Genomic DNA, 18,006 nt, shown 5'->3' with positions numbered 1-18,006 from the left:
GGGACGCGCCCCGCATCCCTGCCAGCGACTTTGCAGGAACTGCGCTCCTGGATTCGGTCGTTCTGAGGATGGAGAAAAGGGCTCGGAGCTCCTCCAGAGAGGCCCACGGGAGAGGCAGCGGGTCCGCCCACAAAGAGAACAAGAGGGCGAAGGCTGAGAGGGGCGGCAGAGGCCGCGGGCGCCGGGACGCCGGGCCGGAGCAGATGGCCCTCGGGCGGGCAGGGAGCTCGGGTGAGCCCCGAGCGCCTGCAGCCACCGTGGTGGACGTGGATGAGGTCCGGGGCTCTGGCGAGGAGGGCACCGAGGTGGTGGCGCTGCTGGAGAGCGAGCGGCCCGAGGAAGGTACAGCGGTCAGGCTGAGGCCCCGGGAGGGGGTGCGGCCTTTCCAAGTGGTACCCAAGGGATGTCAATTAAGGTGCAATGAGGCACCGCACTGAGAGCTTCCGAGGCCAGAGCAGCCTGCTGGACCTGCTCAGCTTCCCAGGAAATGAAAGACGCGAGATAGGACCCACCAACCCCTCTGTGGTGGAGACCAAAATGCATCAGAAGAAATACAAATAACATCAGCTAAATACCGCTGTTCTCAGGGGTCAGCCATGGATGGGAGGTGGGAGGGAGTGTGATCCAGGCTGGGGACCAATCAACGTGGTTCAGGGCAACTATGTAGCTTATTCTCCTCTCCTCATCAGACTTTCCTAAAAGTATTTTACACTTTGCAGTGATCATACTTTCTAAAAAGTAGAGGCAGCAGAGCCAAGTAGAGAAAAGCTAGATCTCAGTTTGAATCTTAGCTAACTATTTGATCATAGTCAGGGACTTAACCATGTATCAAATGGGGACAGCAATACTACCCACCTCAGAGGGTAATTGTGAGGATAAAATAAGACGCTGGAAGCACTTATCTTGCGCAAAGCCTGGAGGGAAAGAAAAAAAACACCCTTGCAAGCTAAAAGAGGCAAGTTAGACCAAAGGGAGGGAATCACAGGGAAAGGTGTCTCTTTAGCTTCTGCAGGTGAAGCAACTCTTAGGAACAAATTTATCTGCTTCCAATCCTTTCTATGATGAGTGGAAGAAAAAACGCATTACACCTTAATTTCAGGGTGAGGGAGGTTTAAAGGAAGGTAAATAAGGAATAGTGTGTTATACTACTTTCTGCTGACTATGAAATTTTAACATCTCCTGGCTACCAGCACTGCCCTATATGCTGTAGCACTGAAAGCTATGACTTGAGAAAGATTCCAGCAGTTGGGATGTAGTTTATGTTGACCATGTTAATGCTGTTTTGCCTAACTGATGCCCTTTCATGGGTCAGAAAATTCTGGTCATTAAAGGGTTATTGGATTCACTGCTACAGTAGTGCTGAGGTTAGAGGTCTGTAAGTATTGTGCTTCAGACCACATGGGTGGGGCAGGGAAGGAAGGGAGCCCCATTTTTGGAGCTCCTACTGTGTGCCAGGCACATGCTAGGTGTTTTACTGAGTATTATCATTCCCGTGTCACAGATGAGAAAAAATGCTGAGAAATTAAATAACTTGCCCAAGACCTACAGGTGGGAAGTGGAGAAGCCAGCATTCCAGAATAAAACAGTCTTATTGAAAAGCCCATCCTTGCAGGGTGCTGCCCCTGATTTCTGGTCATGGTTCCAGCACTGCCACCAACTAGCTGTGGCCTTGGGCTAGTAGCTTCACCTTGTGGGCCTCAGTCTGTTCAGCTATAAAGTGACTAGAGCTTCAGGCCCCCGCAAGCAATGGATGAGCCCATTAAGGATGAGACACCCTTGCTGAGCCCTTGTCTGGGAGGTTTCTGTGGCTCCCAGAGGAAAGGGGAACAGACACATCAACATCCCCTCTCCTCCTCACTAGTACCACATTCCCACAGCCAGGCTACCTAAGATTTGGGAGAAACTAAGAGAAGCTTCATTTTACTGAAATGTTGAGGATTCTCAGACTGTCGTATCTCAAGGCGCTTCCTGCTTTAACATGTAGTGTTACACTATTCACTTACACTAAACAAATTGGATATTCAAGGAACTCATTCTAAGAGAATAATATTTTGTGAGTAAAGCTTCAAGTTAGATTTGGGTATACATATTAGTTTTCTGTTCACATCCCTAACTAGGGTATGAAGGAATTTTGAGGACTTTCTTCACTTATAAAATATAAATTTTGTTGGTATGTGCATTTATTTATTTTTACTTACCATGGTTACCACTGGCAAATGAAATATATTTATAAGCTACTAAACATGGCAATAACACTGTTACTGCTTTTAGGGAAGAATATTGCAAAAACTAATAAGATGTTTATAGAAACACCTCTCTCAAAACTGCATCTCCCAGAGTAGGTTGCATGAGAAATAAATTCCATAGAACATGAATTTGCTTGGAGGAGACATCGCCTGGTCAAATGTTTGGGAAATACTAGGTTAAACAAAGCTAAGAATGCTTCTTTGCTGCAGGGATTCTCCTAGCTTCAATATGCCAGTGACTATTGGGAAGCTCCAGGAGTGAGATACAGTACACAATATTTCCTAAACTTGTTTGCTCCAGGAACACTTGCTTTGTGGAGCGCCCTGGAGGATTAGTGTTCCGTGGGACACCATTTAGGAACTGCCATACATTGGCATTTAGCACCGAATTTGGTTTTGTGCTGGTGCAGCTTGTGTATCTGCCCTCTTCGAGTAAATGGCACATCAATTTGGTGATGACCTTTCCAGTTATTTTGCAAGAATGGAAATCAAATTTTCAGGCCTACTAATTAGTTATCCATTTCCTTCCCATCCCTTAAAAATAGATTTTCACCATTTCTAATCTTTAGTCACCTTCTATTCCTCTATAAGATTTTTAAACTGACAAATAGTATCCCTTTGGCCAGTTTTCTAGTACCTGTGGATTAAAATTCTTGAGATTTCTATAACCATTACATTTAAATCATTTTCAGTATCACTTCTCCTTCCTTCCTACATTCAACAAGTATTTATTGAGCACCTGTATGTGTCAGGCACTATTCCAGTCCTGGGACATGGTTTAAACAAGACAAGGCCCCAAGAAGCTTATGTGCTTGAGACTGAATTTTCCCTGATACCATTTCATTTATCACCCAAGCAACCTGGATGGCCTGAACTTCAGTTCCATATCACTTTTTTATAGGCACAAATGGGCTAATATTACCCCATATAGGTGATTTTCAAAGACTGTCTAAAGATCCACACCTGAAGCCAAAGAAGGGGCTCTCATGGAGGAATTTCAGATATTGGGGCAAGTGGTAGATGGAGCTGTAATTTCAGGGAAGATGAACCTCTGGACACATATGGTTTGAACCACTTCAAATAGAAGAAACTATGCAGAGAGGGACAAAGGGTCCTGTTTTTTCTCAAAATTATACTTCTAGAGGATACTAAGGAAATATCATCTAAGTATGGCTGTGTGTGTGTGTGTGTGTGTGTGTGTGTATGTGTGTGTGTATGCCTTTTTGGCACATGCATATAAAAGGAGCACAGCTTCTGTCCTCTAGTTGGAAATGGATAGCTCAAAAGTAAAGCCAATCGTGTCTAACAAAGTTGACAGCAATCTGCTTTTCACAATGAAAAATAAAGACTTAAATGGAACCTTAGTAATGCTAAGTGCCTTTGGAACGTAAATCTATTTTGTAGCAATTTCATTGATCGTGTATTTTTAAGGTACCTATTTAAGAGGGGCTCAGATAGAAAAAGTACTTTTGTAGCAGTTACCACTAGGTAAACATGAGTTTTAAATGACAACACCAGACATGTAAAAAAACACAGTTCAGTGCTTTTATATTTATATGTCATTTCATTCTTATGCCAGAGATATGAGCTATTCCACGAGATAGTTATTATGAAATAGTTATGCAATAGCATTTCCTTGAATAGATGAGGAAACTGAGAGGTTGTGTACCTTGCTTAAGGTCATTTGGACAGAAAACGGTGGAGCCAGAACCAGAACCCAGACCTTCTGCCCAGATTCTGTGGTTGTTCCAGTGTACCCTCCACTGCCTTTCCAGGAGCCTGCTCCACCTTCCATCTGCCCACAAAGCCCTTCACACAGACCGCGCCCCGGGCTCTGGGAACTGACCACGCTGATAGACAGCTCGTTCCATTATTTCCAGCAACGTCGGCAAACTGCTCTGACCCTAATACCAAGGACCGGACTAGAGGTGCTAGTCAGTGAATATGGTGAAGTTCCAATATAATTATTCTTTTGCTTTTTTTTTTTTTTTTAAGGTACCAAGTCTTCCAGTTTAGGGGCTTGTGAGTGGCTTCTTGTCCTCACATCCCTGCTCTTCGTCATTGTGACCTTCCCTTTTTCTATCTGGTTCTGCATAAAGGTGAGATTCCATGAGGACCCAATAAGTAATTTCCTGGTGCCTCTCACTGACCAAACCATGTCCACTCTCATTTCTGTGTTTTGGTACATGCTGTCTGCTCTGCATTGAATGCCCTCACTCCCACTCACCTTCCAGGAGAGCTCTTACTCTTTATACCTGCTCAGAGATAACTGTGAAGCCTTTCTTGACTCCTCCAGACTGTCATTCCCTTCCTTGTGCTCTCGTGTCATCCTACTTTCACATCAATTCTAGCAATTACCACATGTATAATATTTGTGGATACACAATCTCTGCCATTAGACTGAGAGCCCCTTCAGGACAGGAGCTATGTCTAGTTCATCTACACTCTATAACACAAAGACCAGCCCAGAAGAGGTCATGATGCCTACTCCTGACACCTCCAGGAAACTTCTCAGGCAGCTTCTATAGACCACAGATGATAATTATCTTGGGCCCACAGGTGGTTACACATGGCTGTCCCTGAAGTAAATGAAGACCTATGTCAGTTTGGGAAGCACATACCAAGATGGAATTAGAAGTGCAAGAGATTTATGGGGTGGCACGGTCTGTGAAAGATTAAGGGGAGAGAGAATAAGAGTAGGCAGGGAAAACCTTCAGACGATGATGCAGATCTGACACCTGTGATGTGAGAAGGGGAAGGAAGGATTGGACAGAGAGTGCCTCAGACTGCGGGATACCTCCAAGAAAGTCTTGGCCAGACTGAAAGGGAACTCCAGAGCAAAGTTTGCCTCATAGATGAGTCTCACAATGGGCAGAAATGGCCAAGCCCTTGTATCCCTGCCATTCTTAGTCATTGGCCGGAGCTGTCAGGGAAGAGCATGTCCTTGGCTGGAACGCTACAGATGCTGCTGGGGCTGTGGCCGATTTCACTCTCCACACAAGCTCTCCTTCCTCTTCTTCTCCTTCGTCTTTGTGAAAGGGTGTTGGATTTTGTCAAATGCCTTTTCTTCCCCCATTGAGATGATTACATGGTATTTGCCCTTTATTCTGTTAATATGGTGTATTACATTCATTGAATTTTGGATGTTAAATCAACTGTGTATTCCTAGAATAAGTCCCACTTGGTTATGATGTATAATCCTTTTTATATGTTACTGGAGTCAAGTTGCTGGTTGTTTGTTGAGGATTTTTGCATTTATATTCATGAGAGATACTGGTCTGTAATCTTCTTGTCTTGAGATATCACTGTCTTGTTTTGGTATCAGGGTAATACTGGCCTCAGATAATGAGTTGGAAAGATTTCCCTCCTCTTCTATTATTTGGGAGAATTTGTGAAGAACTGGTATTAATTCCTCTTTAAATATTTGGCAGAATTTACCAGTGAAGCCATCTGGTCCTGGACTTCTCTTTGTGGGAAATTTTTAAACTACTAATTCAATCTTTTAATTCTGGGTCTTTTTCATTTTTCTTTTTCTTCTCGAGTCAGTTTTGATAGTTTATGACTCTGTAGGAATTTGTCCATTTCACCTGTTATCTAATTTGTTGTTATATAGTTGTTCACAATTTTTTCTTTTATAATCTTTTTTATTTCTGTAAGGACAGTAGTGATGTCTCTGTCACTCCTCTTTGACTCCTGATTTCAGCAATTTGAATCTCCTCTCTCTTCTCTTGTTCAGTCTCGCTAAGTATTTGTCAATTTTGTTGATCTTGTCAAAGAACCCACTTTTGGGTCAGTTGATTTTCTCTGATGCTTTTCTATTTTCTATTGCATTTATTTCCACTCTAATCTTTATTTTCTTCTTCCTGCTTACTTTGGGTTTACTTTGTGCTTCTATTTCCAGTACATTAAGGTAGAAAATTAGGGTATTATTTTGAGATATTTCTTCTCTTTTGTTATAGGCATTTACAGCTATAAATTTTCCTTTAAGCACCACTTTAGTTGCATCCCACATGTTTTGGTATCTTGAGGTTTTGTTTTCATTCATCTCAAAGTGTTTTGTTTTTTTTTTAATAAACTTTATTTATCATTGTGTTCTGAATTTACAGCATTTTTAAAATTTATTTATTTTATTTATTTTTGGCTTCATTGGGTCTTTGTTGCTGCGTGCGGGCTTTCTGTAGTTGCAGTAAGCAGGGGCTACTCTTTGTTGCAGTGCACAGGCTTCTCACTGTGGTGGCTTCTCTTGTTGTGGAGCATAGGCTCTAGACACAAAGGCTTCAATAGTTGTGGCTCGCAGGCTTCAATAGTTGTGGCTCGCAGGCCCTAGGGCGCAGGCTCAGTAGTTGTGGCACACAGGCTTAGTTGCTTCACGGCGTGTGGGATCTTCCTGGACCAGGATCGAACCCATGTCTCCTGCATTGGCAGGCGGATTCTTGACCACTGCGCCACCAGCGAAGTCCCTCAAAGTGTTTTTAAATTTCTTTTGTGATATCTTCTTTGACCTATCAGTTATTTTAGAGTGTGTGGTTTAATTTCCATATATATGTGAATTTCCCAAATTTCCTTCTGTTATCAATTTCTAATTTCATTCCATTGTAATCAGAGAATATACTTACAGTGGTTTCAATCCTTTTAAATTTATTGAGTTTTTTTTATGGCCCAGCATATGGTCTATCCTGGAGATGTTTCATGTGTGCTTGAAAGAATATCTATTCTGCTATTGTTGGGTGGAGTTATGCATAGCTATCTGTTAGGTTTAATTTGTTTATAGTGTTGTTCAAGTCTTTTCTTTCCTTGTTGACCTTCTGTCTAGTTGTTTTATCCATGATTGAAAGTGGGATAGTAAAGTCTCCAACTTTTATTATTGAATTGTCTATATCTACCTTCAGTTCTTTTGGTTTTTGTTTTATATATGTTGGAACTCTATTTTTAGGTACATATATGTTTACCATTGTTATACTTTCCTAACACATTGGCCATTTTATCATTACACAATGTCCCTCTTTATCACTAGTAACATTTTTGCATGTTTGTTTTAAACTTCATTTTGTCTGATATCGGTATAGTCACTCCTACTCTCTTTTGGTTACTCTTTGTGTGGTATATTTTTTTCTATCTTTTTACTTTCAACCTATTTGTATATTTAAATAGAAAGTGTATCTCCTACAGACAACATATAGTTGGCTACAGGCTCTTCCTGAAGGGTGATCTGAGCACCTGCATGGCTGCCGTAAGGTCTGTAAATAGCTAATGAGTGATACATGTAAAAGCTCATAATGCATCAATCACGGCAATATACAAGATTAAATATGCTGTGACTACTTTGATTTGGTGGAACCAATTATTTTTTAGATAACCATGACTCTCTAATCAAAATCTGTCCACAGTCTCAAAAATTTTATACTTTTTCATTGGTTTCTGAAATTTTTCATTTACTAAGTATATATTTTAGAAATGTAAGTATAAACAGAAATTTTTTCTTGGTTCTCAAAGCAAAAGATTTCTGATACCTAGGATCACTCTCACACCAGGGTCTTCTGAGGACTTCATTTTAATCTCTTGGAGTGATTCAAAAGTATTAAATTTTCCTTTAGGTTATACAGGAGTATGAGAGAGTAATTATATTCCGACTGGGACATCTGCTTCCTGGAAGAGCCAAAGGCCCTGGTAAGAATGATCTTTTTTACTCCCCCAGAGACTTGCCAATTTCTTCAATCCATGCATGTCTGTAATACAGCTCTCATATTACATGAAGTAACTTGATTCATGATATCTTCATTTTTCAATCTGTTACTTGTAACACAGGTTATTAAGAAATTCTTCAGAGAGCATTACTACCAGGTCACAGTGACCAAAAGAGAGAGTGGATGCAAAAAGCTGAATGCCAGGGCCAGGCTGGCTGGAGTAGCAAGTAGGCTAGGACCTAAGACCAGGCACTGGTTTGAGTAGAACATGTAAGTGGTCTGAGTCCTGTGAATTCTCAGAGCAAAACTGAGCTAGTTCAGGATCCAGGGAATCAGAACACACCAGACTAGATAGGCAAAGTTCAGCATCCAAGTAACAAATTGGCCTTCAGTTCATGGAAATTTAAGAAACGTAGATTAAGCACTTCCCGTGTTTCATTGTTTAACTACAAAGGATATGAAGATGGATGAATTAGACATGGTCTCTAGTCTCTAGGACCTTAAAGTCTTACAGAGTTTGTATCCAGAAGTCCAAGCTGATTATGGGGCACAGATAGAAGTATCGTTAGTCTGAAAAGTCTAATAGTTGGGGTTTGAAGAGCTAATCCAGGAAGACATGAGAAGAAGCAAAGTCCCACTGTGCACAGATTGGAAAGGGTCCAAGTTCCAAGCCAGCTCTACAGAAACAGATAGAGAATAGACACCAGACTAGGAGACACAAATCAGTTTGAAGATTCAGAGCCAACAGATTGGTTCACACAAAAATAGAACCAGACCCTGTAGTTCCAGAACAGGGACTGCCTTGTTCTGGTTCTAGTTTTTGGTATCCTTCTCGATTGGGTCTGAGAAGGGCTAGTAGCTGGGTGGCTCCTCAGGGAGATCATGGGTGCTTGAGGTACTGCTGATTCCAACAAAGCTTTGGCTCTTCTACAAGCCTACAGTGTCCAATGGTCTCTCAGAAAATCTCAGTAAATCAATCTAAAATATTGATTGCACATTGACCCTCTACATTATATTGGGTGGGTGAGGACTAACTAGCCAACCAGAAGGCTGGTATCATGATGTTGCTATTCTGATTCCTTTGGGGCTCACATTTTAAGAAATACCACATGGAGGTTGCTGGCTCTAAAGTTCTTACACACGTGGATTCAAGAAATAGTTTTACAGAGCACCTAAAAGGCACTAAGACTAACAGGAATGCGTAAGATGCTCTCGTTATAGAGTTTAAATCTAGTGAAGGAGACAGATGTGTAACCCAATATCTGGACAGGTCAGCACCATGACCAAGGTGACCATATAGCCCATTTTGCTGGGGATAATCCCTGTTTATGCCTGTTATCCTGGTGTAAGTCATAATAGTGCTCTCCTTTCACCCTCAAAAGTGCCCCAGCTTGAACAACAAATTATTTGGTAGCCTTAGTAACAGCAAACACACCATGGGTGGAGGTGGGATATGGGGAGGTCTATGGGCAGTTGGAGGCTAAGAAAAGCAATGCAACATGCAACTTGACGCCAAAAGAGTGAACCCCAAATGGCCTCCATGCTGGCCATTCACCTGTCACTTCCCCTGCCCCCTCTTCTAGGCCTTTTCTTCTTTTTGCCCTGCCTGGATACCTACCACAAGGTTGACCTTCGCCTCCAAACCTTGGAGATACCCTTTCATGAGGTAAGCCAAGTGGTGGATTTTGCTTTCTTTCTACACTTTCCCTGGCCAAGCTACCACTTCTGGCCCAGAGGAAAATGACTATTTTTGCTCAAAAGTAGAAAAGAAAAAGAGATATGGGCTACATCAAAATTTAAAACTCCTTTACAACAAAGGACACAATCAACAGAATGAAAAGGCAACTTACAGAATGGGAAATACTATATCTGATAAGAGGTTAATATCCAGAATATATAAAATCTTATAACTCAACAACAAGAAAGCAAACAATCCAATTAAAAATGGACAAAGGCCTTTGTGATGGTTAATTTTATGTGTCAACCTGGCTAAGCCATGGTACCCAGATATTTGGTCAAATACATCTAGATGTTGCTGTTAAGGTATTTTTTTAGATAAGATTAATATTTAAATCAGATGACTTTGAGTAAAGCAGATTGTCCTCCATATATGGTAGATAGTATATATACTTGACTTGAATAGACATTTCAATACAGACTTGAATAGACATTTCTCCAAAGCAGATCTACAAATGGCCAAAAAACACAGTGCTCCACATCACTAATCATCAGAGAAATGCAAATCAAAAACACAATGAGATACCACCTCACATCTATCAGGATGGCTCTTATTAAGAAAAAAACAGAAAATAATAAGTGTTGGCAAAGATGTAGAGAAATTGGAACCCTTGTATACTGTAGGTGGGAAGGTAAAATGGTGCAGCTACTGTAGAAAACAGTATGACAGTTCCTCAAAAAATTAAAAATAGAATTACCATATAATCCACCAATTCTACTTTTGGGTATAAATGCCAAAGAATTGAAAGCAGGGTACTGAAGAGACGTTTGTATACCTATGTTCATAGCATCATTTTTTTTCACAATGGCCAAAAGGTGGAAGCAATCCACGTGCCCGCTGATGGCTGAATAGATAAACAAAATGTATATGCCGACAATGGAATAATAATCAGCCTTAAAAAGGAAAGAAATTCCGGCATATACTACAACATGGCTGAACCTTGAGAAAAGTATGCCAAGTGAAATAAGCCAGTCACAAAAAGACAAATACTGTATGATTCCATTTATATGAGGAACATAGAGTAGTGAAATTCAGAGTAACAGAAAGTGAATGAGGGTTGTGGGGACTGCCAGGAGGAGAGAATGGGGAATTGTTCACCAGTTTTCAGTTTTGCAAGATGTAAAGAGTTCTGGACACTGGTGGCCCAACAATGTGAATGTACTTAACACTACTGAATTGTGCACTTAAAAATGGTTAAGATGGTGAATTTGATGTTTTGTGTATTTTACCACAATTAAAAGTTAAATGTAGAGATAACATCTAGACTTTCCTGTTACTGATTCAGATTTATAAGCCTTTCCTAAACTGTCTCCCACTTTCAGTCTGAGGTTCTTTCTCATTCTTTCTTTTGGTAAATGGAAATGTGAATAACAATAATATACTTTTAAAAGGCTTATTTTATATAATAAAATATAAAAAGGAGTAAAACTTATACCTAACCCTATCACCCATAGAGTTGATATTTTAGAATGTATCCTTTCAGACTTTTCTATATATGTGGTTGTAGTTTCAGACATATATGTGTGTGCATTTGTTTGTATATATATATATATATATATATATATATATATATATATATATCACACCATACATACTATTTTGCAACATGTCTTTTTCACTCAAAAATCTATTGTTATCACCTTTTCATATATTACCTATGTTTCTACCTCTTTGTTTTAAACAGACACACAGCATTTCATTGTATGGATTTTACTCAACTAATTGAGTAATTGGAATCTACTCAACTAATTCCCTATTGTTGATATTATTTCTACTTTTTTTATTACAATAAGCAATACTATGAATCATATCCTTGCAGCTAAACCCTTGAAATATATCCTTGTGATTAATGTCTAAAAATGGAAATGTTGTACACATACATCTTTTAGGGCTTTTGATATGTATCACCAAACTGCCCTCTAAATGCACACTCAATACATTTGAGCGCTTGTTTCCCAGAACATGTTGCTCTTTTAGGAGATTTTTTTGGCATCGGTTTTAAAAGACTTGATATACAATCAACTGAGTGTTTTCATGTAAGAAAATTATTCCTGATTTTTTTTTTTACAAAAGGATTTACAACAAGATTCCTTTAAATTGTGAGTTCTTTAGTGTATTTAATACAAACTCCATAATTTAAAAGAAAAACACGTCTATTTTGATTAAAGGGCGAGCCTACTACTCTTTCTCCTTACCATCATCTTATGCTGAGAAAATACCCTTTGAACATATTTAGCTCCTCTATCCTCATGTGGGAAAGGAACCCAAGAATCAGGGTTGTCATCCAAATTTTTTTTCTGCCTAGGTTGTAACCAAAGACATGTTTGTAATGGAGATAGATGCCATCTGCTACTACCGAATGGAAAATGCCTCTCTTCTCCTAAGCAGTCTTGCTCATGTGTCCAAAGCAGTCCAATTCCTTGTGCAGACCACCATGAAGCGTCTCCTAGCACATCGATCCCTCACTGAAATTCTTCTAGAGAGGAAGAGCATTGCACAAGATGTAAAGGTACTTAGATGAATTTAACACCAAGTATGCTGAAGTATCCCTTTATCTTTTATTCCTTTCTTCATTGGCCATTTACTGAATCTTCCATGTGCCATGCATTCAAAGATACCGTCCTGTAAGGAGCTGACAGTTAAGAGGTTGCCAAATTGACCCTGAGCCAATCATAGTCCCCAATCTGTGCTGACTAGTCAGTCATTGCCACAGTTTTTGTTCTCAAAACAAATAGTGGCTTTAGACTCATTGTAAAGTGCCCACATAGCACAAGGTGGTGGGGGTGGCAGCTGGCAGGGGTGGTGGGGCTGGACAGGGTGGGTTGGTGGGACACAGAGATGATAAGGAATGCATCTTGGGACCTTACAGTCTAGTTGGGGAAACAAGCAAAGTTAGATAATGATAAGTTCAAATAAGACTTTCAGATGAAAAGAGGTAAGATGTCACAGACCCTTATGTGATTCATTACCCAATCCATCACCTAGATTTGATTGAGTTGGAATGATAGGAGGGAGAGAAAAGCAAGAGCTGCCTCACAAGCAGCAGCGTCTAGGCCGCAGGCAGCAAGCTCAGCGACCTTGCCCACAACCAGGGTAGGCATCTTCACTTCTTACCAAGACAAGTTGGCAAAGGTATTCAGAAGAGAGACGAGAACAAAGCAGCATTCTAGGCAGCTGGCCAGTCGGGTGGCAATTACCACCAGTGACGGAGCCTGTCGTTGAGGCCATGAGGCACCCAAGCCCAGAACTGAGTTCGGAGTCTGGCTGAAGGAAGACCTCAATAGAAGGAACTAAGGATCGAAGGCATTGATAATGATTGTGCCTGATGGGGCCTGAGCAGACACAGCTGAGAAAATGAGGTAACCAAATGTTCGTGACATGTCCAATTCATCACTGATAAAACTGGGACTAGCATCCTAGTGGAAAAAGGAAGAATTCAGAAAATAAGAGAAGCTGAAAGGAGAAGAAGTTAGAACAAGTAGACACAGGGGAGTTTCTGCTCTGGAATTTAAAAACCACTCACGTTGCTCCCCTCTGCCGTCCCTTCAGCCTCTCTTCCTGTTCATCCCTCCCCTCCAAAGGATAAAGGATAAGGTCCAGACACGACATTCAAGCTTGCCCTTGTTATGTTGAATTATAATTTATGCATTTACACATTTTTCTTCCCATACCATGAACTCCATAACGTCAGGGGTCATATTTTATTCCTCTTTTGTCCTCAGTACCTGGCATGGGGCTGTTACACAGCAGTCAGATACTGGGTTTTTGGATGAGTGGATAAATGACCCAACTGTTGTAGCCTCACCTCTTGCTGTCCTTCCCCCAGTGTATCTAATCCTCCAGCGGACTTAGTGTTTCTCCAGTGTTCAGTGTGTCTATGCTTCCATGCCTGCTCTTAGGCTGTTCCTCTGTACCAAATATTTCCCTTTTCCCTACAGGCAAAATCATATTGTTCTTTAAGATGTCACCTCCTCTATGAAGTCTTTTTCAACATTCCTTCCTCCCATCAACCCCCTAAATTAGTCTTGTCAGGGTTCCCAATGCACTAACTATTTATCTAGCCACCAAGAAATCATCAGAAATAAGTTAAAAAGGAAAAAGAGTATGGCCCGCATATTGCTCCATGCCCTGCCCCCCTTTCCAGAACACACAATTCATTTTCTTCCCACTCCTGGGATGGGGAGGTGGGGAAGATGCGTGCCACCAACAGGAAGTGAAAGCACCTGTAAATGAATATTATATGGAAGAGAATATCATACGAGAGAGAGACTAAAGATTTTGGTTCTCTAATAAATGCATTTTAGAACAAATTTAACAAATATACCATCTCTATTATTTCCTATTGCTTCTGTAACAAATTACCACAAACTTGATGGCTTAAACCACCACCAATTTAACCTTACAGTTTTTTAAAAATATATCTATTTATTTATTGGCTGCGTCGGGTCTTAGTAGCGGTGCGCAAGCTCTTGGTTGTGGCGCACGGGCTTAGCTGCCCTGCAGCACGTGGGATCCTAGTACTCTGACCAGGGATCGAACCCGCGTTCCCTGCATTGGAAGGCGGATTCACTACCACTGGACCACCAGGGAAGTCCCAACCTTACAGTTTTGAAGGCCAGAAGTCCAAAAGAAGTTTTACTGGGCCAGAGTCAAGGTGTCAGTCAGCAGGACTGGTTCCTTCTGGAGATTTTGAGAGGAGAATTCATTTCCTTGCCTTTTTCAGCTTCAGGTGGCCACCTGCATTCTTTAGATCATGGCCCCTTCCTCCATCTTAAAAGTACAGCACTCCAACCTCTGCTTCCATCATCACACCACCTTCTCCTCTTCTGAAGCCAGATGTCCCTCCACTTCCCTCTTATAAGGACACTTGCAGTGGCTTTTAGGGCCCACCAGCAAGATCCAGGATAAACTCCCCATTTCAACAGCCTGGAACTTAATTGCATCTGCAAAGTCTCTTTTGGGGTAACACTCACAGGTTCCAGGGATTAGGGCATGGATGTCTTTAGGAGCCATTAGTCAGCCTACCACACCATCTTTAATTCCACAAATATTTGTTGAGTGGCACTGTGCAAATTAAACAACTTTTGCAAGGCCCTATAATGTTAAAACAAAACAGGGAAGTACATAATGTCCTTTCAGAAGAAATGTGCTTTCTCAGTGCAACGGCCATTGGTGCATAGGGGTGCTCTCCTCCCACCCGGAGGTTCTTACATCTAAACTCTTCCCTCCACAGGTTGCCTTGGATGCAGTGACCTGTATTTGGGGAATCAAAGTGGAGAGAACAGAAATGTGGGTAGGAAATTAACCAGGAAGAACAATATGATAAAGGGAGATATTTTGGTTTTATTTAAAAACTTCTATTTGAAAAATTGTTTTCATTGAATGAGTACTGTAGCCAAATTAGCATAAATTTGGAAGAAAGAAAAAAATTTACCTATTATCTCATAGCCACAACATAACCACTGTAACATCTGGGCAAATTACTTTCATATTTCTATGGATTTAAACCTTTTTTAAAGATAAAATTCACATAACGTAAAACTCACCACTTTTAACCATTTTAAATTACAACTCAGTGTTTTTTAGTATATTCACAGAGTGATGCAACCACCACTACCATCTAATTTCAGAATATTTTTATCATCTCCAAAAGAAAGTCTGCATCCACTAAGCAGGAATTCTTCATTGCCTCCTCAACCCCTAGCCCCTGACAACCACTAATCTGCTCTCTGTCTCTCTGGATTTGGCTATTCCAGGAATTTAATATAAATATTATAATCACACAATCCGTGGCCTTTTCAGCCTGGCTTCCTTCACTTACCTTAATGTTTTCAGCATCCAACCATGGTGTAGCATGAATCAGTACTTCATTCCTTTCTATGGTCGAATACTTTTCTATTGTTCAGCTGGCTATACCACATTTTGTTTATCTACTCATCAGTTGATGGACATTTGGGTTGTTTCTACTTTGGGACCATTATGAATCATGCTGCAATGAACATTCATGTGCAAGTTTTCGTGTGAACATGTTTTCACTTCCCTTGGGTATATACCTAGGGGTGGAATTACTGGATCATATGGTAACTCCATATTTAACTTTCTGAGGAACTGCCCATTTTTCTATCTATGTATTTTTTTATAGTTACAATCAGGGGGAAAATACAATTTTGTATCTTTCATGCAATACGTTAAGTATTGTTCTCATTTGGTCAGTTCTACCCTTTTCAAAATCAGTTCTCTTTTATAAACTTAGATGACTTCCCTCATTATTAATAGTCCGGCTCTTCAAGGCTGTTCTTCATTATTGAAATTTAACAGCCGGGATTTAGATTAAACTTTAAGTGGGAAAATGTTCGTAGTATATCAACACAAAATTTGTTTCACTTGTAAAGAGAAAACCATAACTCTACTATAGCATCAATGATAAGAAAAATCAGCATTTGAGGCACTGCCCTGAAGCTGCTCTTCCCTGCCCACTGTCTGCGCAGAGGTCGGGGGCCACACACGCTGCTAAATCAGAATTCGCTGTGTGTCGTGAAATGACAGCAGAGAAGGTGGCAGGTCTGTACGAAAGCCCCGGCTGCTAAAAGCAGCGCTGCACACCTACCTACCCATGCCCTTTCTCTTTCAGTAAGGATGTGAGGTTGCCAGCCGGGCTGCAGCACTCGCTGGCGGTGGAGGCCGAAGCACAGAGACAGGCCAAAGTGCGGGTGAGCCAGCCCCGAGCAGGCCGTCCTCCTGCACAGCTGCTCCTTGAGGATCACCAGAGAATCCAAAAGAAGGCCTCCTCATGGAGAACATTTCCCCTTCGCTCCTCACCTATTCATCCAGGCGCTGGGGGGAATCTGGCTTGTGCCCACACCACTCTATTAAAATTGCTCTCCTCAAGTGTGTTAACAGCCTCCTAACTGACCAACGTAAGGTCTCTTTTCCTGTTACTCCCTCTCTCTGAAGTTATTAGTAACAGTGACCTTCTCCTCCTTGAATCTTGCCTTCTCCCTCTCCCTAAAGGCATCTCCCCACGCTCCATCCCTCTTCTCTAGCACTGGCATCTTTCCCTGGGTAATAGCAGTCACCTGTCACCTCTAGGTTAATGACACCCCGACCTGTATCCCTAGCTCTGCACAAGCTCTGGAGGGACAACCATGATCAGGGCCCAATTCCCTCCACGCCAGAGCTGAGAGAAGGCTGTGCTACTCATGGCCTCTACTCAGGCATGCCAGGGAGAAGATGTGGCTGCCGGCAGCTCCTGAGGATTGAGGTGTGGGTGGGAAGGGTGTTGGGAAGAGAAAATGAGGACTGGAGGGGAGGTGGATTTCCCTTAAAGAACAGAACGTACGTAAAGAAAAACCCCTAACTATGTAAGAGGGTGGATAACTTTGGAGCTTTGATGGAGGAAGAAGGCAGTCCTCTGGGCAGAGTTGCTTCTAGATCTCTGAGTCCAGTGCCCTTTGCCCACTTTAAGGTGACAGTTGGGTGGTGAGCTTCATGCTTTCTCTTCTGAAATGCTAACCTGAGCTGGGAGTCATTCTTTCAGGATTCCATGTCTTTGCCTGGAATGCTGGCCAACCTTTCCTCTAAATGGCAAAATCCTACTACTCTTCCAAGGCCCACCAGACATAGTAACTCCCCTAACACTTCCTCTATACTTGTCATGGCCCTTAAAAACTTCTACCCTAAATTACAATTAACAGTGTAATCTCCTTGCCTAAATCAAGATCCTTAAGAACAAAAGATAGTCTGCTCACCTGTCACACAGTAGATACTAGTGCTTGTTTGTTGAGTCACACTAAGTAGGATTAAAACCTTCATGGAGTGAAGAAGAAAAATCACTTTGCTTTTCTTCACATCCCCTGTCTAGATGATCGCTGCGGAAGGGGAGAAGGCTGCGTCCGAGTCCCTGAGGATGGCAGCCGAGATTCTATCAGGCACTCCAGCTGCTGTTCAGCTTCGGTACCTCCACACCCTGCAATCCTTGTCCACAGAGAAGCCTTCCACAGTGGTTTTACCTTTGCCATTTGACTTGCTAAATTTCCTGTCTTCTCCAAGCAGTAGAACTCAAGGAAGCATCCCTTTACCAAATCCTTCCAAACCTGTTGAGCCACTGAACCCTAAAAAGAAAGACTCTCCCATGTTATAGGAGGAAACAAGGATAATGTGACTGCAAAGAGGGCTGCCATATAACAGCTACAGCCCTAAGCAAGGCCCCCTGTCCTCACTTCCTGCCCTTTGGTTGCCATGTGGAATGCCCTTGGAATGTATGAAGTCACAATGCAGCAACACACGAGAAGACAGTGAAATCATGTAATGACAGAGAAGCCATATAACATGCTTAGGT

General features: G+C 41.6%; 1 protein-coding gene across 2 annotated transcripts; it reads left to right on the top strand.

The window, feature by feature from the left end:
- The first annotated feature begins 68 nt into the window (after positions 1 to 68).
- NPHS2 (NPHS2 stomatin family member, podocin) lies at positions 69 to 17,808 on the top strand. Of its 2 annotated transcripts, XM_065893369.1 has the most exons (8): positions 69 to 342; positions 4,242 to 4,345; positions 7,841 to 7,913; positions 9,514 to 9,596; positions 11,974 to 12,177; positions 14,902 to 14,957; positions 16,300 to 16,378; positions 17,530 to 17,808. In XM_065893369.1, the coding sequence occupies exons 1-8, from the start codon at positions 69 to 71 to the stop codon at positions 17,806 to 17,808; spliced, it is 1,152 nt and encodes a 383-aa protein (XP_065749441.1). The 2 variants fall into 2 exon arrangements, with proteins under 2 accessions (XP_065749441.1, XP_065749449.1); XM_065893377.1 differs by lacking the exon at positions 11,974 to 12,177.
- The last annotated feature ends 198 nt before the right edge of the window (positions 17,809 to 18,006 follow it).

Source organism: Phocoena phocoena, chromosome 1, assembly GCF_963924675.1.
Source record: "Phocoena phocoena chromosome 1, mPhoPho1.1, whole genome shotgun sequence".
Classification (NCBI taxonomy): domain Eukaryota; kingdom Metazoa; phylum Chordata; class Mammalia; order Artiodactyla; family Phocoenidae; genus Phocoena; species Phocoena phocoena.
This window is presented reverse-complemented; position numbering and strand designations above follow the sequence as displayed.